General features: G+C 42.0%; 1 protein-coding gene across 1 annotated transcript; it reads left to right on the forward strand.

The window, feature by feature from the left end:
* The first annotated feature begins 212 nt into the window (after positions 1 to 212).
* Positions 213 to 24913, forward strand: ehd4 (EH-domain containing 4). The gene is made up of 7 exons (XM_014192753.2): positions 213 to 494; positions 629 to 1114; positions 6067 to 6243; positions 12257 to 12354; positions 20848 to 21260; positions 22215 to 22379; positions 23453 to 24913. The coding sequence occupies exons 2-7, from the start codon at positions 885 to 887 to the stop codon at positions 24008 to 24010; spliced, it is 1641 nt and encodes a 546-aa protein (XP_014048228.1). The 5' UTR covers positions 213 to 494; positions 629 to 884; the 3' UTR covers positions 24011 to 24913.
* Positions 24914 to 26878: the final 1965 nt, after the last annotated feature.

Here is a 26878-nt window from a genome sequence, read left to right on the forward strand (position 1 = left end):
GAAGTAGTTGATTCAGCCTACATCATTTGAAAATACTCAAACAGAAAATAAGTATTTAAATAACAAATAATGAAATGCACATGTATTTGTTTAACCCAGGTCTGATTGTCATTGTCACTGAATATCGATTAAATTGTGTGTGTAAAAATGTGACAATATAAAACTCCTGTATTGTCCAACAAGTTTGCATTGAAGACTTGGAAAACTACATTTCCCTGCTTAGGGTAGAGCAGGGCTGCCAAATCCTGATCATGAGATTCCGTGAAAACACGGCACTTTTTTTCCGTAGCGAAGTTAGGAGAAAGGGTAATTAGATAAGGTTAGGGTTTAGCGAAAATGCTCTCCTAACCTGATACAAAAAGTCACTGCCGGTCGAAGCTGTACCGAAGTGTGATTTTTTTTTTTAGGGAGTTCCCAGCTCCCGGAGGGCCGAAACATTTCTGGTGTTCATCATCTCCTTCTAATCTGGGACTAATTCAGTCCTGGGACACCAGGTGAGTAAAATTAACTACAAGGTAGAAACAAAAAAACAGAAATGATTTTACCCTCCAAGACCAGGATTGTGAAGCCCTATGCTAGAGTATTTTTCGCTGTTGAATTCTCAGTCATGCCCATATGTCATTTACAGGAAGGGCGGTGCCGTTCAGGTAAGGCAGAGTCAACACTGAACCACTGCGCCGCGCAGAGGAGCTACTGTGAGCGACCAGTAATCCGTTGGGAAACAACCGTGGAATACAGGTGCCAAAGAAGAACATATTTTATTGAAAGTAACAAGTGAGATATTCGGATGCAAAGTAGATCGTTGCGCAAATCTTGAAAGCTGTGGGAAATAAGGAAGTCAAACGTTAGTTCTTGGTTTGGGAACATAGAAGAACAGCAGCATCATGTTTAGTTGGGTGAATAATGAACAAGGAGGCAGAAACAAGGACGGCGAGATGTACCAAACTGTGACGGAGGGTCTTCAACAACTTTACACAAAAAAAATATTACCATTGGAAGAAACGTACCTTTTTCATGATTTCCATTCTCCGGCGTTGGAGGCAGCAGATTTTCAGAGCAAGCCAATGGTTCTGCTGGTTGGACAGTATTCTACAGGGAAGACGACGTTCATAAGGTAGTCCATCCAGGCATCTGCAACAGTTATGCAGCCTCATTTTTTTTTGTGACAACTGTATTTTACCTACAGGGCCTGCATGTCAAATTATTGAGTTGTTAAATAATCCCTAGGCAAGTACTTTGACAAGTTGAGCTGTCAAAATGTGTGTGGGGATGAATTTATGTCAAAATGTAAATGAGGAAACAACCTAATGTGTAGCGTTAGAAAATGGTCTAACATTATGTTAAGGTTATAGATGGTTTGTTTATACATTTTTCTTTTTACCAATATTCCATATTCACACTCAATACAACATGAATTAGACTTCCCTTTGTCCTTAGATCAGGGGAGGTGCCACGCTAACTGCTTCTTAGATATGTTTTTTTTTTTTAAATGTCACGAGGTAGTGACATTAAATGTGTGCTGTTGGGTGTACTCAAGGACTGGAGTTGGGAAACATTGCTTAGAGAGAACAAGTTAATCCACCAGCCTGTTCTTGATTGGTTGCTTTTCAGTTTCCGCCATTAATATCAATGACATGTCTGGTGACCATTGAAACTTAAGTCTTTTGTGCACTCCAGGTCTCTGAACAACCAACCGCAATAGGTGAGAAAGAATAGAACCATTATAAAAGTCCAACTTCTCAGTTTCAATGGCAATTTTGAACACATTATTTTTGACTTATCAGGCCTAGAGCGAACACTGTCAGTTTAGTAGCTTTGTGAACGGCATGTTCTGCATCAAGATGGGACATGCAGCTTCACTATCTTTAGGAACGGAGCCTCTGGTAGGCTCGCTGCTGAAAGTAGATGCACAATACTGAGAATTAGGTCAACACACCCCTTTTTGTCCCAGGGGTATCATCTCACATTGCAGATTATGTGCACACAAGAAGAAAAATGGTTTCAATTTAGTCAAATCCCTTTATCACTTGACCTTCAAGTAAAAAAATAAAAAAAGTTACAAAAAAATCTACTTTAGTGAAAACAGTTTCTTATCCTAAGCAGACTACACAATTACTTGGTGTTTGTACTGCTCCTAAACAATAGCTGATTTCATTCTTGCAGCGCTCAGTACCATCAGACAGAATCCCACCCAATTCTAAGGAATGTAATGATGAATCAGGGGAGTTGATCATTGCCTGGTCCTAGATCTGTTTGTGCTGTCTTGTCAACTCCTATGGTCGTTGTCAAGCTGAACGTGATGTGTTTGGCAGAACAATGACCACAGGAGTTGGCAAGACTGCACACAACGATATGGGACTAGACTAGGGTAGAAAGCCAGTAACAGTCCTCCTAAAGACATGTCTTCTCCTTTGAGTGGATGTGGCCAAGGCAAGCTGGCGTTCCTCTGTTTGAAGACCTTTGACACAATGTCATCCTCTCACAGGAAGGGCTGAGTACCTATAGCATGGCCAGAACTTTGTTTTTCCTGCAATGTTACTGTTTTTTTTCTTTTTTCTTGGGGGGCATATATCAAGCACTCCGCCGGACTTTGAAGTGTCTTGTCTTGGGGGTTGAAAATGTGCCATCCAGTTAAGCCCATATCAAACGAAAAGTTTTTTTTTTTTTTAACACGCTTGTACACGCTGAATTTGGAATGCACAGGAGCGAATGAGAGAACAGATGGGACGCGAGCATCTACGGCGTCATAGCGCGTCAAATTAGAAAACACGTCTATTTTTCTGGTGTCTATGCAGAGCAATGCTGGTAAAATAAGCAGATAAATTGCGTGGGTCGTTTTGTAGAAAAGGAATTCGAGGAATTATGATCTTCCCTATGCTAGACTAAAGATGTATTTTTTAAATGTATGTAGCTTCAAATAAAAATCTTTAAAAGATGTAGCTTCAATGCCATACAACTCTCCTTCCGTGGCCTCCAACTGCTCTTAAATACAAGTAAAACTAAACGCATGTTCTTCAACCGATCGCTGCTCGCACCTGCCCACCCGTCCAGCATCACTATTCTGGACGGCTCTGATTTAGGTATTTGTAGTTGTCCACATATTCTAAGTGTCTGGTTAGACTGTAAACTCTCCTTCCAGACTCACATAAAACATCTCCAATCCAAAGTTAAATCTAGAATTGGCTTCCTATTTCGCAACAAAGCATCCTTCACTCATGCTGCCAAACATACCCTCGTAAAACTGACCATCTTACCGATCCTCGACTTTGGTGATGTCATTTACAAAATAGCCTCCAACACCCTACTCAACAAATTGGATGCAGTCTATCACAGTGCCATCCGTTTTGTCACCAAAGCCCCATATACTACCCACCACTCGCTAGTCACCATAGCTGCACCCACCCGTAGCACGCGTTCCAGCAAGTATATCTCACTTGTCACTCCCAAAGCCAATTCCTCCTTCGGCCGCCTCTCCTTCCAGTTCTCTGCTGCCAATGACTGGAACGAACTACAAAAATCTCTGAAACTGGAAACACTTATCTCCCTCACTAGCTTTAAGCACCAGCTGTCAGAGCAGCTAACAGATCACTGCACCTGTACATAGCCCATCTATAAATAGCCCAAACAACTACCTCTTCCCCTCCTGTATTTATTTATTTATTTTGCTCCTTTGCACCCCAGTATTTCTACTTTGCACACTCATCTACTGTCAAATCTACCATTCCAGTGTTTTAATTGCTATATTGTATTTACTTCGCCACCATGGCCTTTTTATTGCCTTTACCTCCCTTATCTCACCTCATTTGCTCACATTGTATATAGACTTATTTTTCTACTGTATTATTGACTGTATGTTTGTTTTATTCCATGTGTAACTCTGTGTTGTTGTATGTGTCGAACTGCTTTGCTTTATCTTGGCCAGGTCGCAGTTGTAAATGAGAACTTGTTCTCAACTTGCCTACCTGGTTAAATAAAGGTCAAATATAATCAGTCAAATAGGCTACATATTTGAAAACAATTGCAGGTTACCTGTGTTGATTTCGATCATAGGCATATAGCCTAGGCAGGCTACGGCTGGGAAACTCGAGGAACCCCGTTTTCAAGAGAATACTGTTATGTAGACGAACGAGAATAGCTAAATTCTTTCTAAACTGCTCGGGTTTGCTAGCTACAACTCTCCTCACGTTCACCGAGGTAAAGACAGATTCAGGTTGGATATTCACCTGTAGTTTTCCTTATGTCCACCAACAGCTGTTAGGGACTGTCAACATAGTGACAAATCACATTTTTAAAATTTCAATAGCTCTTTAATCATTACTCCTAAAACTTTAAAAACTGGTTCTAGCTAACCCGATGGCATAGACGCACATTGCGCACATTTTTTGTTGTTGTTGCCGGTTTACATCTCACAGTATTTTACATTTATTTATTGTGATTTTTGAAATTCAATAGCGCCCTGGTCATGTGACCCACACATCAAACAAGGTTCATAATATACACTCAGTGGGCCTAGACATTGCACACCCTTTTGTTTGCTCATTTGCATGTCATGAGATTTTATGAGAATTTGTAAAAGATTTACATTTCAATAGCACCTTTTGTCTTATGACCTTATAACTTATAACTACTTTCAGTATATCCACTGATTAGCCTTATATGTAGCACAACCTTTTGTTTGTCCATCTTCATCTCACACAATTTTACACAATGAATTGCCTGCTCCGCTCCCCTGAAGAACAGTGTCACTCACACACCTATTCACTTGGCCTTCTCCCTGGGGCCCAGGCAGTCCCCCAGTGACCTCTGACTCCAGTCCTCTAGCCGTACACTCCCTGCCCGCCTGCCTGCCCTCTCCCTGGGCCTGAGAGTGTATAGCTTACTCCCTGGAACTATAGACCTCCAGGCCTCCACACCTACTCTCCCTACCCGGTCAACACTCCTCTCCCTTGGCCTTAGAGCAGGGTTGGGCAAACTTTTTTTGGCTCAAGGGCCACGTCGGGATTTTGAAATTCAATGGAGGGACGCATTTTTAGGGGACCAATTGTTTGGTAAAATCAATTTGCGGGGGCTTCCCGAGTGGTGCAGCGGTCTAAGGCACTGCATCGCAGTGCTTGAGGCATCACTACAGACCTGGGTTCAATCCCAGGTTGTGTCACAACTGGCCGTGACTGGGAGACCCATGAGGCGGCGCACAATTTGCCCAGAGTCGTCCGGGTTAGTAGAGGGTTTGGCAGGCTGAGATGACATTCTCCCATCGCGCTCTAGCGACTCCTGTGGCGGGCCGGGTGCATGCACGCAGACACGGTCGCCAGGTGTACGGTGTTTCCTCCAAAACATTGGTGCGGCTGGCTTCCGGGTTAAGCGGGCATTGTGTCAAGAAGCAGTGTGGCTCGGCTGGGTCGTGTTTCGGAGGACGCACGGCTCTTGACCTTTGCCTCTCCCGAGTCCGTACGAGAGTTGCAGCGACGGGACAAGACTGTAACTACCAATTTGGATATCACGAAATTGGGGAGAAAAAAGGGATAAAAAAAAATAAGTACATGTAAGGTGAGTTAAAAGGAACACACAACAATAATTCACAAGGGGTACATAGTGAACATATCAAATACAACTCTTTTCTTATGGATTCTCATGGCAATTAAGTTGGCATACGCTGTGCTGTGTATGTGAATTGACAGTTTCCTCGCACGCAAATTTTGATGCCGTTGACGGCGTCTCTGTGTTATTTCGACTTTAGGCAGATGGCCTAGCACTCCCATAGTAGTATAGTATGTGGTATTTGCTCATGTGGCATTCACATAAATCTGCATATGCAAGTATTCTTTAGTGGTTCTGCCTAAACAGAAAGGCCTAGTAATAGTAGCCATTGGCCTGGTGTTTGTGCAGATGTTTCAGTCAACAGTCAGAGAGCTTTGTAATCATGTTGGAGTCAGATGATCATTACTGCTGTTATATTACTTCATCAACCATCATGCCAAGTCCTGTGTTGTATTGATGTAAAGTTTTGCTGATCTCAAAATATAAATGTCCACAGTGGTGATTTACTCTTACTCTGTTCTGTTCCAGGTACCTGCTGGAGCAGGACTTCCCGGGCATGCGGATTGGCCCAGAGCCCACAACGGATGGCTTCATCGCTGTCATGTATGGGGAGAACGAGGGGGTTGTCCCTGGTAACGCTCTGGTGGTCGACCCCAAGAAACCCTTCCGTAAACTCAACGCCTTTGGTAACTCCTTCCTCAATAGGTAAAGTGGACAGTTTTTTGGGGGGGGTTTATTACTGCTAACACTTTACATTAAAGGGGAACTGCACCCGCTGATTTGGCCTCGTTTTTTGGCTTGCTCGAGAAATGCTTGCGGCCATGCCTGAAGCCAAACGTGAGTTGGTTTGGGGGTGTGGTTTGATGTGGGTGTTTTTTGGGTGTGTCCTTGCCACCACCAAGACACACCCATCGTCAGAACCTTGCTCTCAGCTGTTTCCCACCATTCAATCACAACAAACAAACCTCCTGCAGGTTGAGTTCAATAACTATAGGCAAATGTATGCGAGATGCCAGAAGAATCTTTAAATAGGTCAGTAGCCTACAGATTAATATGAGAAGAATGCAATTGCTGATTTTATGTAGATATTCTAAACTTTTTTTTGTTAAATTTTAAATGTAGTAACAGGTCCATGTAGAATAAACAAAACTTTACATAATACCATAGAAGCAGTGTTCTGCTAATATAACTAACAATGTGCACCTTTCATTGGCATTCCCAGCTGATACAGATACTGTGCCTATCTGCATTTTGTCTGGTGGTAATGGTACACTTGGCAAACAATTTATTGGTCATACCTTCCTGTGCAGTGTCTCGTATACAACAGGAGTTCCCTGATCCTGGTGCAGAATACACAGGGTTTCTCCCTCCCCATATTGACTGAAGCCATTCAATTCAATAATAAAAAAAGACAATACAAGTAAAATTTGTCTAGTAAACTTTTAATGCCGAGTTCCAGGTCTCTTCATTCAGAGACATCAGTATCAAGTCTGTCTGTCAGTCTGGACTTCATCACATCATTTTGCAAGTCTCCATGTGCTGGCTCCATAAATGTTTCTGTGAACACATAGTCACTGTTCTATTACCAATGGCAGTTAGGATAGGTGGTATCTGACAAACAAACATACTATGTTGAAGTTTGAACAGGTCAGACTAAACATACCCAATTCTGGTCTACCCATCAACAACTGTTGGTGAGCAGACGAGGTGGCTGGAGGTAAGGTCTTTCCCAGCTCCACATTGATGGGCATGGCAGCGTAGATCAGCTCCTGGCCCCTCATCAAATATACTGGTTGCACACACACACAAAAAACACGATTACATTATCAATGGTTGTTATGATTAGCCTGGTGCAACCAACCTGACCGCTGTGTTCACCTTTCTATTTCACTTCAGATATCATATGATGTGAAATGGAATAGTGAATACAGCGATCAGTTTAAGTTATGCCCTAGACATTATATGGATCTAGGAAGTAGAAAATAAGCAACAAATAATATCAGTTTAAATAAATTATGTTTCACAATTGAGTTATCGAATGTGTCAAAATAATAAAGTGGGTTACCTTCTGTATTTGTACAAATGATGAGCCTGTGAACGCTGTTGCCGCTGACAGGTGAAGGTTGATGGCCGGATACTTACCAACATGTGTCTGACTGTTCCATTCATAGGAATGCTCAAAGCGAGAGCATGTCTGCATGATGCTGATGAGGGCCTCCTTGCTGGTCTTCTCTAGGCTGCATGTTTGGCTGCAAGCTGGACATCTCTCAAAGCAGCTGCAGCATGCAATCTTATGAGGTGGTGTTGACTGGGAGGGCCTGTGACAGGGTGATATAATTGACGGCCGAGTGGTAATTTGCATTTTCTTCTAAAGAAAGGACAAAGCTTTTTGCTAGTGCACTTCATGACCAAATTGACGACTAGTTATAACTGCTTGGCTGGGGAATAAGCCTACTAGTTTATTAAGCCAGGTATTTTTCTATACTACAATTCGCAACACACCTTACCTGTCATTGTTAATGGAGCCATCTTTGTCATCAGGGCAGTAACTCTGGTCACTATCAGAGGCCTCATGATGGCGAGTCCTTTTCATAAGAGTCGAGGGAGATTTTGGCAACAATGGAGGAGGTGTCACAAGGGTAATTGTCTCATGACGCACATTTATTCTGAGGTCTTCCCTGACAAGCTGTAAAAATAGCAAGTGAACAGTGAATGAAATGATTTTTGGAGGTCACTAAACAATTGCAATCATATTTCTGGACATGTTAATATACCCACCTTTGCTCCTTCTGGTAGGTCCTGGCATCCGTTCATAACCAGGGGATCAGTCTGGCACCCAACTGCACTTTGTCTAACAGAAAAACAGGGTCAACGATCGTGATCATCCCTCACTTATGCACATAGTTAGAGAAATAACGTGATCTCGTTTGGAAGCTAATTCTATGCTTTACCGATGTAGACTGACTGGCTCCAAATTGGATTCAGGCGGTGACGCCGTTACAGTATGCAACCAACTGTGACATGTTTTGTTATGGCCCTGGGTTGGTTTGAGTTTGTTGCTGCTAGTTCGAACACTGTTGTAGTCACACGGAGCGGCAGGTAGTGGTTAAAGCGTTGGGCCAGTAACCGAAAGGTTGCTGGATCGAATCCCCGAGCTGACCCTGAACAAGGCAGTTAACCCACTTTTCCCCGGTAGGCCGTCATTGTAAATAAAACATTTGTTTTTAACTGACTTGCCTAGTAAAATAAAATAAACACATGAGTTAGCTACTACCACCCTAGCTGCATCCAATATTTATTTGTGCCCTAGACATGGGTTGCACATTGTAGGCTTATTTGACTGTAAAAATAACTAATGGAATGACATTGCTCAAGTAGGCAAATATCTGTTGCTATTACTGTTAGCTAGCTAATATACGCTGGTCCCCTCAATCTTAGTTAGCTGGCTAAAGTTATAGCTACTGCATCTTAAGTCAATCTGGCGACATCACAATCATGACAAAAGGTTTTCCTACTAATTATTTGCCTACTTCTGTAAGGTTATCTTGTTTTCAAGCCAACTCCGAGTTGTATTGAGGTAGGCTAACATTAGCCAGCTAGCTGGGTAGCTGTACTAGTGACCATTGGGGACCAACAAACTCCAACCACGTATTCCGTACGGTAGGGTCCTTCAGCAGGGCATGCAAACCATAGTTGGCTGTGCATCCTGCTGGAAGCATGCATTGCCGAGCCAGAGGCATGGTCATTCCATATAGGGCTTTTCAGTCTCAATGGCCATGATCCTTTGAACCCGTTGGGTGAGACGAATCAACGAAGCCCCATTTAATGAAGGGGGGCAAAGTGGGTGGAGGGGTGATTTTGCACGTGTAGTTTAGCAAAAGGGGGCATGAATTATTGACATTGTAATCTAAACCCAACCTTCATTTACTTGTGACGCATTCAGGTTTAAAACTCTGAATTTATGACGACAAATTCCTATTTACACTTTGTAGACAATTTTGACACTAGAATATATGTTGCTGACTCATATCGATGTGACAGGCCTTTTTCAAAGAGATTAGTTCAGGGGTGGGCAAACTTTTTGGCTCGAGGGCCACATCGGGATTTTGAAATTCAACGGAGGGGCGCATTTTTTCGGGGACCAATTGTTTGTTAAAATCAATTTGTGGGGGCCTCCCGAGTGGCGCAGCGGTCTAAGGCACTGCATTTCAGTGCATGAGGCTTCACTACAGACCCGGGTTCGATCCCAGGCTGTGTCACAGCTGGCCGTGACTGGGAGACCCATGACGCGGCGCACAATTTGGCCCAGCGTCGTCCGGGTTAGTAGAGGGTTTGGCTGGCCGAGATTTCCTTGTCCCATCGCGCTCTAGCGACTCCTGGGGCGGGCCGGGCGCATGCATGCTGACACGGTCGCCAGGTGTACGGTGTTTCCTCCGACACATTGGTGCAGCTGGCTTCCGGGTTAAGCAGACATTGTGTCAAGAAGTAGTGCGGCTTGGCTGGATCGTGTTTCAGAGGATGCACAGCTCTCGACCTTCGCCTCTCCCGAGTCCGTACAGGAGTTGCAGCGATGGGACAAGACTATAACTACTAATTGGGGAGAAAAGAATTTGTAAAATAATGTCTTTAAATATTTGTTTAAAATGTCTCGCGGGCTGGATTTAGGGGCAGCCGTTTTTTAAGTTGCTTTCACAAAGCTGTTACAAGCTATTACATTATGTAACAACAATATTGTAACAAGTACTACACAGGTATAAGCATAGAATTACATTACTTTCATTTGAAGGATCTGTGGGTATAAGAGCAACTCCACATAGTGACAATTATTACTGAAATGCTGTGGCATGTGGAACTTTCCATTACATAAATAGGCAGCTGAGCCTTGGGAGAGGCTTTGAGCAGAGATATGTGGAATTGCTAACAGCCCCCCTAGCTGATAACTCAAGGTGAACACATTTTCTTTGATATGAGGATTGATTACAACCAGACACCACCTCCCACTGCCCCATGGTCTATTATCTTCTCTACGTTTACCTCCCTCTCTCACTTTGTCCTAATAAATCAGACATTAGTGACATGGGGGTCCCTGTTCATTATAACATCCTGTATAAGTCATTCTTGTGCAACGAGAAAACATATTTGAAATGTAATTTTTTTCACATTCTAAACATGTTTTGTTGAGTACATTTGTCCAATCCTGCATTCCTGCAGTGCAAACAAACAAAAAAAGATTTGGCTTTTCTCTCCCTGTGGTAATCATGTTCTAAAAAAGCAGAAGTTAGCGATTTATTTTGGTATTGTCGTCCCATTTCTTCCTGTCAGCCCAGCCCTTTTGGCATAGCTGTCATTTTTTCCGAAAACAGTTAGGAGAGGGAAGTGACTGTCACTTTTCATTTAGTGTGTGCTACAACTACAATATCTTGGAAATCTGTTGTTGGCTCAGTCAAGAGGTTCTTTTAGCTTTAATTTTAGCCAAACGACACTTGTCTGAAGCATGTTTTCTATTTCCAGATATTTGTAATCCATGGGAAATGGTTAAGTACTTATATGACATTTGGCCAAGTTAAGGTCAAAGACATTCCTGACAGGACAGAGGACATCTCCTTTCCAGAGGAACTTCTGACAATGCACATTGTTTCCAGTGGACGTTAATGTGCGTCACACAAGATGTCACTTGGAGTATGCTCCCCCCCCCCCAAACTCAGTTATTTTACATAGTGGAATTTATAGCTCTTAAGAAGGCGTAATGGTTGCATACTAGGCCTACATCATGTTTTTATTTTTGCAGTTGAATCCTTCCTGCCCAAGTGCCCAGACAAAAATAATATACTTTTTTTTATTTATTTAACCAGGTAGGCTAGTTGAGAACAAGTTCTCATTTACAACTGCGACCTGGCCAAGATGAAGCATAGCAATTCGACACATACAACAACACAGAGTTACACATGGAATAAACAAAACATACAGTCAATAATACAGTAGAACAATAGAAAACAAAAAGTCTATATACACTGAGTGCAAATGAGGTAAGATAAGATAATAAATAGGCCATGGTGGCGAAGTAATTACAATATAGCAATTAAATACTGGAATGGTAGATGTGCAAGTAGAGATACTGGGGTGCAAAGGAGCAAGATAAATACAGTATGGTGATGAGGTAGGTAGATGGATGGGCTGTTTACAGATGGGCTATGTACAGGTGCAGTGATCTGTGAGCTGCTCTGACAGCTGGTGCTTAAAGCTAGTGGGGGAGATATGAGTCTCCAGCTTCAGAGATTTTTGCAGTTCGTTCCAGTCATTGGCAGCAGAGAACTGGAAGGAAAGACGACCAAAGGAGGAATTGGCTTTGGGAGTGACCAGTGAGATATACCTGCTGGAGCGCGTGCTACGAGTGGGTGCTGCTATGGTGACCAGTGAGCTGAGATAAGGCGGGGCTTCACATCACCAGTGTTGGCCTGAATCTGCCAACAAGCCAGATTTACGGCTATCACTAATGCTATCTCTGTTACCATCACACGTGATCTGATCTGAATGGCTGAATCACTGCCCTTCCAAAGCAGAAACATACCAGCTTAGAAATGGGAAAAGATGGGGTAAAAAAAAGAGGAAGAAAACATCCTGAGTATGTTTTGACAACATGAGTTTAGCAGGGTTTTTTTCTGGAGCTGCTCTTCAATTCATGTCTGTAACATGTATTGTGTTTTCTCTTCTCCTGTAGGTTAATCTGTTCCCAGATCCCTAACCAGGTCCTCCGGGGTATTAGTATTATTGACACACCAGGAATCCTGTCTGGAGAGAAGCAACGCATTAGCCGAGGTCAGTAGCTAGCTATCGAGCTGAGATGTGACATTGCTTGATACAAGAGGAAGGCCTTTATCAATCAAACTACCCAACTTGGTAGTACTTTGCTTTAAGAAATAATAGTTATTTTGTTTATGATGAATCAATTTAACAAGTCTATGCTTGTTTGAATACATTTCACAGGTGTAGATATTTCACATACTGGCTTTGTATTCTAAAGTGCACTAATTTGATAAACTAATGGTAAATGGGTAGCTATCAAGTGTGATTTTAAAGTGTCAGAGCTGTGTTAAGTGTGTTGTGTAGTTGTTGTCAACGGATAGGTCACTCTATGCCAGCTGTTTGTCCTAATTGTACCAATATTACATCTGATAATATCACAACATGATGCAATGCCTCCAGTGCCATAGTTATGTTTTCTCCATAATTAGAATCCAACATTGGCTTTCCAAGCCTCCACTGGAGACCCTGAGATATGAAGTCATACTGAAGTAAGTCTTACGACCCTGCTACACTGCAACCATTGGGCAACTGGTGTTGCAGTCAGACATCAGCCGTTGAGGGAATGCTTCCTTTAAAAAATCAATGAAAGTTGCTCTACTGCTCATGTTGCGCTCGTGTTGCGTCGCATCCAATTACAGCATCCAAGCTCAAGAATCGCAGAGGTTCAGTTCTTGATGCCTGCATTCGTTCTATCTTGTGAATTGAAATTGTGAAAAAAACTTGATTTTGACTGCTTATTTTATTAGGATATCCATTAGCTGTTGCGAAAGCAGCAGCTACTCTTCCTGGGGTCCACACAAAACAGGAAACATGACAATACAGAACATTAATAGACAAGAACAGCTCAAGGACAGAAGTACATAAATGTAAAAATGACACACACACAGCCTACATATTAATACAGACACAAAATATCTAGGTCAGGTAGGGGAGAGCTGTTCTGCTGTGAGGTGTTGCTTTTAGGGCTGTCCCCGACTAAATTAAATCTTGGTCGACTTAGATTCGTCCTGTTTCAACCAATCGATTGGTGGAAATGTTTTTACTTATTTTTCCATATATAGACAAAATAAAATCAACTGCATATCCACTGAGCTTGTGTGATGCTTTAAGCACACTGTTTTAAATAATGAAGACATGTAAATTACTCAAAAAAGAGCCCGATGGTCACACTGTGTTAAAAGAAATGACAGCGAGTGCCTGTGTGACTGGCGCAAGTTGTGGCTCTCCTCCCTGCTGCGGTGAAAAGGCACCACAGCACAGCAAGTTTTTATCACACTGTCCGTGCTGAAGCTGTAACATAATTACAGCCATTTTAGTATCTTTCTTGTTTGTGACTGAAAAGTTCTGTTACCGAAATCACTTTGTTTAAGAAAGACATTCCCTATTTCCTCAACCCTTGCTCTCTTTACGTGAAACATGTAAGCATCGCATGCATGTGACCAATAGTCTTGCCCTATGGCCTATCATAATCACATCAATAGATTGGTTAAAACAAAATGGATGCGGTTGTTGAGTATCATAGTATCATTAAATGTGAAGACTGTTATTTTATGAAATAAATTCTCTATTATTCTGTGATTAAACTAATCATGTAAATTGAATTAACTAGGATGTCGGGGCACCACGGAAAATGTTCAGATTACAAAGGTATAATTTTCCGAATATAACTCTTCAGGTATTTTAATATCTGATCAATTAGTCTTCTATTAATGAATTATTGTTATTATTACCTTCATCAGTCTCATCTGAATATCGTAAATTGTTGGTTATCTGCACAAACCCAGCCTCTTATGAATCATCCATACACCAATTGTCTCAATGTTTAGTTAGTCAATAAATAAATCACAGAAATACATAAGCAAACCATAGATATTGGTTACTAACAATGATGGGAAAGAGTCCCTAGTGGGCTAAGCCGATATGACGGCTTGGTGGACAAAGGGAAAGGGGTGGGACTGAGAGAGAGCGAGAAAGACAAATGGATTCATTACACACAGTCGATAATTATATACATTGAAATGCTTATCCTTCGCACATGAATGGCTGCTCATTCGAGAATAATTGCAAGTATATATTTACGCCCGAATGTCATTGTTGTCTTCTCTGTTGGAATCCGGTCCATCTGCTGGAGCGTTCATCAGAGTCTCTCTAGTTGCGTTTCCCCGAAGATCAAAGTATTTGGTAGTTAAAATGGATATTTCAGAGTACCATTCAGAAATGTTCTCATAGAACAGATTAGAGGTCGACCGATTTTATGATTTTTCAACGCCGATACCGATTTATTGGAGGACCGAAGAATCCGATGCCGATTTTTATATATATATATATATATATATGTAATAATGACAATTACAACAATACTAAATGAACACTTATTTTAACTTAATATAATACATAAATAAAAATCTATTTAGTCTCAAATAAATAATGAAACATGTTCAATTTGGTTTAAATAATGCAAAAACACAGTGTTGGAGAAGAAAGTAAAAGTGCAATATGTGCCATGTAAAAAAGCTAACATTTTAAGTTCCTTGCTCAGAACATGAGAACATATGAAAGCTGGTGGTTCCTTAACATGAGTCTTCAATATTCCCAGTTAAGAAGTTTTAGTTTGTAGTTATTATAGGACTATTTCTCTCTATACCATTTTGTATTTCATATTCCTTTGACTATTGGATGTTCTTATAGGCACTATAAGAGTCAATTGGTGGTGTACCTGTGGATGTATTTCAAGGCCTGCCTTCATCTGTACAAACAATAGTACGCAAGTATGAACACCATGGGACCACGCAGCCTGCATACCACTCAGGAAGGAGACGCATTCTGTCTCCTAGAGATGAATGTACTTTGGTGCGAAAAGTGCAAATCAATCCCAGAACAACAGCAAAGGACCTTGTGAAGATGCTGGAGGAAACAGGTACAAAAGTATCTATATCCACAGTAAAACGAGTCCTATATCGACATAACCTGAAAGGCCGCTCAGCAAGGAAGAAGCCACTGCTCCAAAACCGCCATAAAAAAGCCATACTACAGTTTGAAACTGCACATGGGGACGAATATTGTACTTTTTGGAGAAATGTCCTTTGGTCTGATGAAACAAAAATAGAACCGTTATGTTTGGAAGATAAAGGGGTAGGCTTGCAAGCTGAAGAACACCATCCCAACCGTGAAGCACGGGGGTGGCAGCATCATCATGTTGTGGGGGTCCTTTGCTGCAGGAGGGACTTGTGCACTTCACAAAATAGATGGCATCATGAGGAAAGAAAATGATGTGGATATATTTAAGCAACATCTCAAGACATCAGTCAGGAAGTTAAAGCTTGGCTGCAAATGGGTCTTCCAAATGGACAATGACCCCAAGCATACTTCCAAAATTCTGGCCAAATGGCTTAAGGACAACCAAAGTCAAGGTATCAAGGCATCACAAAGCCCTGACCTCAAACCTATATAAAATGTGTGGGCAGAACTGAAAAGCGTGTGCGAGCAAGGAGGCCTACAAACCTGACTCAGTTACACCAGCTCTGTCAGGAGGAATGGGCCAAAATTCCCCCAACTTATTGTGAGAAGCTTGTGGAAGGCTACCCAAAACGTTTGACCCAAGTTAAACAACTTAAAGGCAATGCTACCAAATACTAATTGAGTGTATGTAAACTTCTGACCCACTGGGAATGTGATGAAAGAAATAAAAGCTGAAATCACTCTCTACTATTATTCTGACATTTCACATTCTTAAAATAAAGTGGTGATCCTAACTGACCTAAAACAGGGAGTTTTTACTAGTGTTGAATGTCAGGAATTGTGAGTTTAAATGTATTGGGCTAAGGTGTATGTAAACTTCCGACTTCAGCTGTAATTAAGTTGGTTTCCTCTCACCTCAATTTTCTCAGACAATTAGGCTAAGGCAAGGGCTGTTTCCTTGTCTCTGCTGCAGCTGCCTCCGTCGCATTGTTCTCAATCCCAATATGCTGGTTAACTTTGCTATTATGCACACAGCAACATAGGGAAAGGCACCAATTCTATGGCACACTGAAGATTGCTTCAGATCCGTGGACAGCGACAATATCAACATGAAAGAATGCACATTTTGTTTTAATATTAGATTTATTAGTTTTGCACCATTTATTTTTTTAACCATGTGTGTGTGACTGCTTGACTAAAGAAATGTTGGTCGTCCAAACAATCGACCAGTGGGTTAAATGGGGTCAGCCCTAGTTGCTTTATCTGTTTTTTTAAAGCAGGTTTGATCTTTTTTTTTTTACCTTGATTTATCTAGGCAAGCAGTTAAGAACCAATTCCTTTTGTCAATGACGGCCTAGGAACAGTGGGTTAACTGCCTTGTTCAGGGGCAGAATGACAGAATTTAACCTTGTTAGCGTGGAGATTCGATCTTGCAACCTTTCGGTTACTAGTCCAACGCTCTAACCACTACGCTACCTGCCACCCCTTGAGCAATATGAAATGGGGTTTCCATGCAGTAATGGCTCTATGTAATTCTGTATGCTTTCTTGAATTTGTTCTGGATTTGGGGATCATGAAAAGACCCCATGTGGCATGTCTAGTGGGGGATGTGTGTGTGTCAGAGCTGTGTGTAAGTTGACTAGGCAAACGATTTGGAATTTTCAAAACATTGTTCCTTATAAAAGAAGTAATTCAGTCAGTCTCTCCTCAACTCTTAGCCAAGAGAGACTGGCATGCATAGTATTTATATCAGCCCTTTGATTACAATTCTGGGCCAGCTGCAGCTTAACTAGTTATTTCTTTGCACCACTTGACCACATGACTGGACAATAATCAAGATAAGACAAACTAGAGCCCACAGGACTTTCTTTTTGGACTGTGGTGTCAAAAAAGAAGACCATCTCTTTACTATGGACAGACTTCTCCACATCTTTACAACCTTTGAATCTGTGTTTTTACTGTGATAGTTTACAATCTAGGGTAACACCAAGTCATTTAGTCTCTTCAACTTGTTTAACAGCCACACCATTCATTACCAGATTCAGGTGAGGTCTAGAGCTTAGGGAATGATTTGTACCAAATTCAATGCTCTTAGTTTTAGAGATGTTCAGGTCCAGTTTATTACTGGCCACCCATTCCAAAACAGACTGCAACTATTTGTTAAGGGTTTCAGTGACTTCATTAGCTGTGGTTGCTGACACGTATGCTGCGATTCAAATATATACATGGACACACAGGCTTTGTTTAAAGCCAGTGGCAGGTCATTGGTAAAAATAGAGGGCCTAGAGAGCTGCCCTGCAGTACACCACACCCTACATGTTTGACATTAGAGGCTTCCATTAAAGAAAACCCTCTTGAGTTCTTTTAGATTGCCATATTGTGGATTCAGAGCTGTCTGAGGTTGAAAAGCCATAAATGTTTTATCAACATCCGGTTATGGTCAATAATATCAAAGGCTGCACTGAAATATAGCAATACAGCTCTCACAATCTTATTATCAATTTATTTCAACCAATCATCAGTCATTTGTGTTAGTGTAGTACATGTTGAGTACCCTTCTCAATAAGCATGCTGAAAGTCTGTTGTAAATTTGTTTATAGAGGAAATAGCACATGTCCTCGACTATACATCACTAGTTATTTTTGAAGTCAAGACGCTAGCTAGCTACATTGACTATCTAGGTTCACAATGTAAACAAAAGCAACTTGTGTAACTAGAGGATCATTTAGTAAAACCACTATTTAATGAGTACTTGCAAGAGTCTGCTCCTCTCCGCTCTCAAAACTATGCACTTTGTGTAGCAGGTAGAAACATCACATTGACACAATGCTGATGGCAAAGAAATGTGACACTTATAGAGGAGCTGAAAGTGTCAGGTATTAGCAGCCCAGCTCCAGTTTCCTCTGTCTTGAAGGAACGATAGTAACCTCAACCCTGTTTTAGATATTAGGGTGATTTGTGTTCTGCCCACAGTTCTCGCTTTCTTTTCCTCTTTGAAAAAGCACAAGGTTTCAGATTTAAAAAGCTTAAAAGAAAAACGATACTTACAATGCATAATAGTGATGGGGGATCACTACAGTTATATACTGGGATATTATTTTTGACGAAAAACATTACCAGTCAAAGGTTAGTATTTCTACATTCTACAAGCAAGTCTCTTCTTCTTATTGGTGTCCTTTAGTAGTGGTTTCTTTGCAGCATTTCAACCATGAAGGCCTGATAGATGGCATCATGAGGAAAGAAAATGATGTGGATATATTGAAGCAACATCTCAAGACATCAGTCCGGAAGTTAAAGCTTGGTAGCAAATGGGTCTAACAAATGGACAATGACTCCAAGCATACTTCCAAAATTGTGGCAAAATGGCTTAAGGACAACAAAGTCAAGCTATTGGAGTGGCCATCACAAAGCCCTGACCTCAATCCTATAGAAAATGTGTGGGCAGAACTGAAAAGGCGTGTGCGAGCAAGGAGGCCTGCAAACCTGACTCAGTTACTCCAGCTTTGTCAGGAGGAATGGGCCAAAATTCAACCAACTCATTGTGGGAAGCTTGTGGAAGGCTACCCAAAACGTTTGACCCAAGTTAAACAATTTAAAGGCAATGCTACCAAATACTAATTGAGTGTATGTAAACTTCTGGGAATGTGATGAAAGAAATAAAAGCTGAAATAAATAATTCTCTCTATTCTGACATTTCACATTCTTAAAATAAAGTGGTGATCCTAACTGACCTAAGATAGGGAATTTTTACTAGGATTAAATGTTTGGAATTGTGAAAAACGGAGTTTAAATGCATTTGGCTAAGGTGTATGTTATCTTCTGACTTCAACTGTATGTAGTGCACTACTTTTGACCAGGGTCCATAGTGCTTTGGTCAATAGCACAATGTAGCAAACAGGGTGCCATTTGGGACAAATACCATGGAGATATGGGCGTTCTTTTACATCTGTTGTTGGTTGCTCTCTGTGTACAGCTGAGGTTGCATTCCTCAAGCTCTAGCCATGTAAACATTCTTTCAATGACTCATCATTGCATCACGACATCGGTAGTTTTCATGTTGAATTATATTGTACATTTTTAAAGGCCCACTCCTCAAAATCAGAGTGGGCGTTTTTGAATATGACAAAGACATCATGGCCAAATGAAGTCATTCATGATTACTGGACTTGGTGAACTCGGAGTAGTTATCAGAATAAGAAGTGCTATTGATATATTTCCAAGTTCCAATTGATTCAAATTAGTCATACAGATTTAAGTTTGTTTCATGAATGTCTGTCTATACCGATGTCCTCGGAGTACTCTCTCACATCATTACAGCATTGACAGTTCTCACACTATCCTCTCTCAGAACTCCTCCTAAATGGCTTGGCCCTTTTTTTAGGCTGCTCTCATTTTTTTATAGCCTTGTAATCCATGCCATTTGTTTGTGTTAGCAACACACCATTAAAGGGAAATTGAATTGCTGCTCGAAGGCAACTTTACATTTTCCTTTTGAAATTGAAGCACAATTTATTTGAGGATTATTGCTCATTCAAGAAAATCACAATATGCCTCGTCTTCCAGGCAATCATTTGATTGTAATGTCCTTTGCACATGCATGTATGCACACTTTTTTTTTTTTTTTTTTTTTTACTGGCGACCGTCTACAATACTTGTCAATGGGCCAACACATGATACGCCTCCTGAAATCTACCAGACGATCTAGGTGTCTGTCTTTGTGGACCTGTTTTCATTACAACCTGACATGGTTCATTTAGGAACGGAGTGCCACAGCTGCCACCTGCACCTTTTTTTTTTTTTTAGCTGTACCTGTAGGCTAGTGTTTGAACCTCGATAGGGTGTATTTTGTCTACAGGAACATAAAGGATATATCTGTCATTCATATGTCAACCCTCATTCTATTTCAGGAGGCCCAGAGTGTAGTCACTGGTTGGCTGTTGGCTGTTGTATAAACATTAGTGTTGACTTTCAAGAGACGGTGCGCTCTTTTTCTACTTACCCAGTCAGATTAACTCGTGGATACTATTTGTATGGCTCAGTGTCCGGTATGAAAGAAGTTGAAGGTAGTTTCGCGAGCAAGTGCTAACTAGCATTTAGCCCAATGACTGGAAGTCTACCGGAACAGCTAGCATAGCTGCAGAGACATAAAAATGGTAGTGGAGACATACAATTGGTATCTATGAGTTCATCTGACTCATAGAAGTAGAAAAAGAGCTTAATTGACAAAATCTCGCACTATCCCTTTTAAGATGGTGCTTTCACCCTTGGGCCACTGTAGAGATCTTAGTTAGAGGATGTATAAAAATCGGACTAGGTGTTGGATTTGTGTTTGGTTATTTGTTTGTTCCATCTATGTTTTCAAGTGCAGGAAATCGTCACATTCCAATAGATTGGAAATCAGGTGTTCTGCAGACAAAAGACTATAAACAATAGCAGTACAGCTATATCAGTTATAATTGATGTTTATCGAGAGTGATACTTCTTCAATGTTGGCTGAGCATCATGATTGTATTTTATTTTTTTTAAATCATTTTTTTCACTCAACAGGCTATGATTTCTCAGAGGTGCTGCGATGGTTCGGGGAGCGTGTGGACCGCATCATCCTCCTCTTTGACGCCCACAAACTGGACATATCAGACGAGTTCTCTGAGGCCATCAAGGCCTTCCGTGGCCAGGACGACAAGATCCGCGTGGTGCTGAACAAGGCTGACCAGGTAGACAGCCAGCAGCTGATGAGGGTCTACGGAGCTCTGATGTGGTCCCTGGGGAAGGTGATCAACACACCCGAGGTGGTGAGGGTCTACCTGGGCTCGTTCTGGGCCAAACCCCTGCGGAACACAGAAAACCGTAGGCTCTTTGAGGCAGAGACGCAAGACCTCTTCAAGGACATTCAGGGCCTGCCTCGGAATGCTGCCTTACGCAAACTCAATGACCTCATCAAACGGGCTCGACTTGCTAAGGTAATAAGCTGCTACGGTAACGCTTACTGTTCTCCCCACTCTGCCCTGCCAAACCCTGTGCTTTCTGCCCTGCCAAATCCTGTGCTTTCTGCCCTGCCTAATCAGCTGCTTCTGCAAAAGCTAACAAGGATCTAAATAAACAAATAAACAAAAACAGGAATCCGGCAGCTCTCTGTATTCCTTCCTTCTATGCTGAGAGTGTGTGAGACCATGTGATGTAGTAAAGCACTCTGTACCCCCAGGTTGGCCCTGTCATTTTCGGTTGCCCCTTTCCCTGGTCAGTGGGGAATGTATGATGTCCTAACCAAAAACTAAGACCCTGCTTACACACCCTCTCAACCTCTCCCACCCTGTCCCTGCCAGTCTGTCTGCCATGTTTACGCCAAACTTGTCTGTCTTTGTCCATCTGTTTGTCCATCCCACAATGCCTGACTGCTTCCAAGAGGAATAAACATCATATGGGAACTAAAGGCAAAACCTTACCTTGTCCCCTGGAGCGAACTTCCTTCCCTTTATTGAGGACATGTTAGTGTAAACACTGGTGTGAATGTTCCCCTGGCAAGGACATCTTAAAAGGTGGAGTCGCACTTGCGAACACATTGATAACCCTGCTGGTCCAACAATGCTTGGAGAGGTTGAAGGACCCTGCTGAATGAATGCAATCAGCTTCTTTCCGAAGTGTTCTAGTTTTAACCCACCTTGTCATTTCCCCTCATACAATTTCAGTTCACACATACTGTGCAAGTCTCATTATGAAATCAGATGAAAATATCAAGCATGGAGGAAGGGAACCACACATGTAGACAAAGTTTGCTCGACAGCAGCATGACCCCATACCTACAGTGTAATAGGAACTTATTTGAATATGTGGAAAGCTGAAATCTGCAAATGAATTCAAAAGACAAGTGGTTCATGCTAAAACCTACTAATACTTTACCTCTCTCTCTCTCATAGGTGCATGCTTACATCATCAGCTACCTGAAGAAAGAGATGCCGTCGTTGTTTGGGAAGGAGAAGAAGAAGGAGGAACTGATCCTGCGACTTCCTGAGATCTACACCATACTGCAGAGAGAGCACCACATATCCGCTGGAGACTTCCCCAACGTCGTCAAGATGCAGGTCAGCTGGGTTATACCATGGCTCCTGAGAGTAATGAATGCGGGTGTGTCCCAAATGGCACCTTATTTCCTATATAGTGCACTACTTTTGACCAGCTCTATCTGTGCCTTAGTCAAAAGTAGTGCACTATGAAGGGAATAGCGTGCCATTTGGGACGCATCATAGGTTATCATCTAGGTGCAACTCAATGGCTCATCTGAAAATGCAGAGTATTGTCAAATATTTACCCCTAATCAGTTTAGTTATCTTGAACACCTCAAGGGAGTTGTGAGACAGTACGTGTCGATTCAAGTAAAGGGGCAGATCATCAACAATGAATCAGAATGTCATCATTGCCATCCAGTTGAAAGCGAGAGACGGCCACACCCCTAGCACCTCCCCAGCTCTTTGTGAATGCAGCTGTTTTCTGTCAGCTACACAGAAGATAGAGAGCTAGGCCTTAGAGGTAGACTGAGCCTGCCTTTGGATTTGGAAGGGAGTAGCTCAACTCGTTGAACCTAGAGAATCATCACAACACTTGGACGTGAGAGCATTGCAGCTGGTTATGAGACATTGTCTAGAGAGAATGCTCCACATTGAGCATGTTCTGGTATGTATGGGTCCCAGAGGAGCAGTGTTATGCCCGGTCCTGTTATTGTGTGTTGAGGAGAGGGACCACCCGCCGTAGTCTCAAATTCCTCTGCATTTTAGTCATGGGAGATTTACTTAACAAAATGTTCTACACAGCACCTCAGAGACCTGTCAATCAGAAACAGTCAAACAATGAAATGTAACCGTAACATACCCTTTGGTCATCCCACCGTAATCTTAACCCTGATATGATTTTAGGGTCCATTAGACACAGGCAGCCAAATTCCCCATCATTTTCCACTAATTGGTCTTTTGACCGATCAGGTCTTTTGCCCAAGTCTCTCTGGGTCAATATATCTATTGCCAAGAGTCTTTGTATGGTTTAAGATCTTACCTGCACCCTACTTATTGGTTGTATGTAGGAAGCCTGTAATGTGTGATTTTGTGCCGCAACAAATTACATTGATCTCTGAACGTTCTTTGTGTCTTTTTTGTTTTTACAGGAGCAGCTCCAGCACTATGACTTCAGCAAGTTCCCCTCCCTGAAGATGAAGCTGATCGAGTCTGTGGACAAGATGCTGGCCAACAAGATCTCCGGCCTGATGACCATGATCCGCGACGAGGAGAGCAAGGCGCCACCAGCCCTGGTGAGCGGCGGGGCCTTTGAGGGCTCCCAGGATGGGCCCTTCGGCCAGGGCTACGGAGAGGGCATCAGCGCCGGGTCTGACTGTGACGACTGGATCGTGAGCCATGACAAGCACAAGTACGACGAGATCTTCTACTCCTTGAATCCCATCAACGGGAAAATTAGTGGAGTCAACGCCAAGAAGGAGATGATGAGCTCCCGTCTGCCCAACACAGTCCTGGGGAAGATCTGGAAGCTGGCGGACTGTGATAAAGACGGCATGCTGGATGACGAGGAGTTTGCCCTGGCACAGCACCTGATCAAGGTGAAGCTGGAGGGGTACGAGCTGCCCACCGAGCTACCTCAGCACCTGGTGCCTCCCGCTCACAGGAAGAACGAGGTCGCTGACATCCTCTACAACCACGACGCGGACTAAGGACGAGCCAAAGAAACACCAGTGGAGGACACTCCAACTCTGTTGTGTCCCAATGCCCAAACTCATGCATTATGTAATATGACGTGATGTTTTGGCCATGCATACTAAGTAGTGTGAATATTGGGAAATAGGCAGTGAGCCAGTCTTAACAGGAAACAAAGCGGGGAAAAATATGACTCAAAAACAAGCAGTGACCTTACTAAAGTTGGAATTAAAAAGGTATTTTTCTGACCCAAAGCTTTTATTTTCATCAATGAAGGATTTATTTAAAAGATTGACACTGCACTTGAGTTAACATTAGTGAAGGTTAGTTGTATCAGTATCCAGGAACAGTGCTTACCATACAGTGCCTACAGTACCATTCTGCCACACAATTTCACAATTGTCTTAAGTATGTTTAGTCTGTAGTCAGAATGTAGAGGAAGAAAATATGCGGAATTGTTTTCTTGAACAAATACATCCTGGGAAGCTGTCTGGGTGAGATACAGAGGAAGTTTTCACATGGAGAGGTTGATGTGATAGACTGAACAAAGGTTAGAGTGCATCTCCTCTTGTTTTAAGTGGCTTGGCCATTTTACCTACCGGAAAGAGATTTCTATTTTCAGAGAGCACAGTCTGGTTTTGAAAAATCAAGCATTGAGGCAGTGGCGATCTTTTTGCAGCAAAATAAAAAGTTTGGGTAACAAAATACATTTTGTCCCATGTTTGTGTGCTGATGACAGGAGTGGATTCCTTGAGGACACATCATTGATACTCACAACAAGCTTATGATTGTGCCTTTCCTATAAGTTCTTGTCTGTATAGTTAAGTTAAAAATGGTGCACTGTCTTCTTACCTGGCCAGCTTGTAGACGGCATATAGAGAAACTCAAACATTTTAAATGTAATAAAAAGTTAAAATGTGTTTTTGTAACATTGTTATTTGAATAGTGTAAGTGATATGCATGTTCATCTCTTCAGCCTTAGACTATTGCTTTGACATTTAAGCCCTTTTTTTCTACTTACCCAGAGTCCGATGATCTTATGGATACAATTTGAATGTCTCTGTGTGCAGTTTGAAGGAAGTTGAAGGTAGTTTCTGGAGCCATTGCTAACTAGTGTTAGTGCTATGACTGTAAGTCTACAGGAACAGCTTGCTCGCTACCTTCAACTTCCTTCTTTCTGTAAGTAGAAAAAATGTTTCGCTGTCCCTTTAAAACTTCTATGCAAATCCTGTTTTATTTCACTTTATCCAGGTATTTATGATCAGAGAGATTTCTGTATTATTCAGCCACTAACCTATGTGTTCATTGTACACCACACAAAACAGACCTGTCCTGAGGCAGGATTCATGTTTTCAGAACATAGGTTTACTATTTTGCACCGCTCTGCAAACTAAGATCTCATGCATACAACACTGTCTGTGGCTCTTGGGAGATGTGCTTGAGTGTAAATTCCTGCCTGTCAACATTGAGTCTACAGTGAAAAAAACTGTAGACAGAGATATTGTATAATTTCCTCTCTTGGGAGGTGGAGGCTCTGTTTGCATTTGTTGTAAAAATATGTTGCGCATTCTAGTGATTTACTAATTCTAATGATTTGTTTTTGGCTCACAAAAAAATTTGCAAATTAGCTGGAAAGGGAGGTCAGTTATGAATATACAGGAAACTCTGTCATATGGCTTTCTGTCAAACCACATGTGATGCACTGAAACCCATCTGAAACATTTAGAGTTCTCCTTTGTCAAGATAATCCAACCACCTGACAAAGTTTGGCATATCAAGAAGCTGATTAAACAGCATGATCATAACACAGGTGCACCTTGTGCTGGGGACAATAAAAGGCCACTCTAAAATGTGGAGTTTTGTCACTCAACACTATGCCACAGATGTCCCAAGTTTTTGAGAGCATGTGCAATTGGCATGCTGACTGCAGGAATGTTCACCAGAGCTGTTACCAGAGAATTGAATGTTCATTTCTCTACCATAAGCCACCTCCAGTGTTGTTTTTGAGAATTTGGCAGTACGTCCAACCAGCCTCACAACGGCAGACCACGTGTATGGCGTTGTGTTGGCGAGCAGTTTGCTGATGTCAACGTTGTGAACAAAGTGCCCCATGGTGGCGGTGGGGTTCTGGTATGGGCAGGCATAAGCTATGGACAACTAACACATTTGCTTTTTTATCGATGGACATTTTTATGCACAGCGATACCGTGATGAGATCCTGAGGCCCATTGTCGTGCCATTTATCCGCCGCCATCACCTCATGTTTCAGCATGATAATGCACGGCCCCATGTCGCAAGGATCTGTACACAATTCCTGGAAGCTGAGCATATCCCAGTTCTTCCCTGGCCTGCATTCTCACCAGACATTTCACCCGTTGAGCATGTTAGGGATGCTCTGGATCAACGTGTACGACTGCAGTGTTCCATTTTCCGCCAATATACATTAACTTCGCACAGCCATTGAAAAGGACTGGGACCACATTCCACAGGCCACAATCATCAGCCTGAAACTCTATGCAAAGGAGATGTCGCGCTGCATGAGGCAAATGGAGGTCATACAATATTCTGACTGGTTTTCTGATCCACATCTCATACTTTTTTTTAAGGTATCCCAGTCATGTGAAATCCATAGATTATTAAGGCCTAATGAATTTATTTCATTTGACTGATTTCCTTATAGGAACTGTAACTCAGTAAAATCATTAAATTTTTTGCATGTTACATTTATATTTTTATTCAGTGTACAGTGTATATACAGCCTTCCTGCATTTTGTTTCAATCAAAGCACATTCTGCCTAGTGGTACGTGTTGAGTTTTGGCTGCATTCATTTTTTGGGGGGGAATTTTCAGTTAACCAATCCAAAAATCTTAAGGAATGAGGTGGT

This window comes from Salmo salar, chromosome ssa01 (genome assembly GCF_905237065.1).
Source record: "Salmo salar chromosome ssa01, Ssal_v3.1, whole genome shotgun sequence".
In the NCBI taxonomy this organism is placed as follows: domain Eukaryota; kingdom Metazoa; phylum Chordata; class Actinopteri; order Salmoniformes; family Salmonidae; genus Salmo; species Salmo salar.

Coding starts and splice junctions, on each gene's coding strand:
- ehd4 (XM_014192753.2), top strand. CDS start 885: ATGTTTAGTTGGGTGAATAATGAACAAGGAGGCAGAAACAAGGACGGC. Junction 12,355..20,847: donor GAAGCAACGCATTAGCCGAG/GTCAGTAGCTAG, acceptor TTCACTCAACAG/GCTATGATTTCTCAGAGGTG. Junction 21,261..22,214: donor AACGGGCTCGACTTGCTAAG/GTAATAAGCTGC, acceptor TCTCTCTCATAG/GTGCATGCTTACATCATCAG.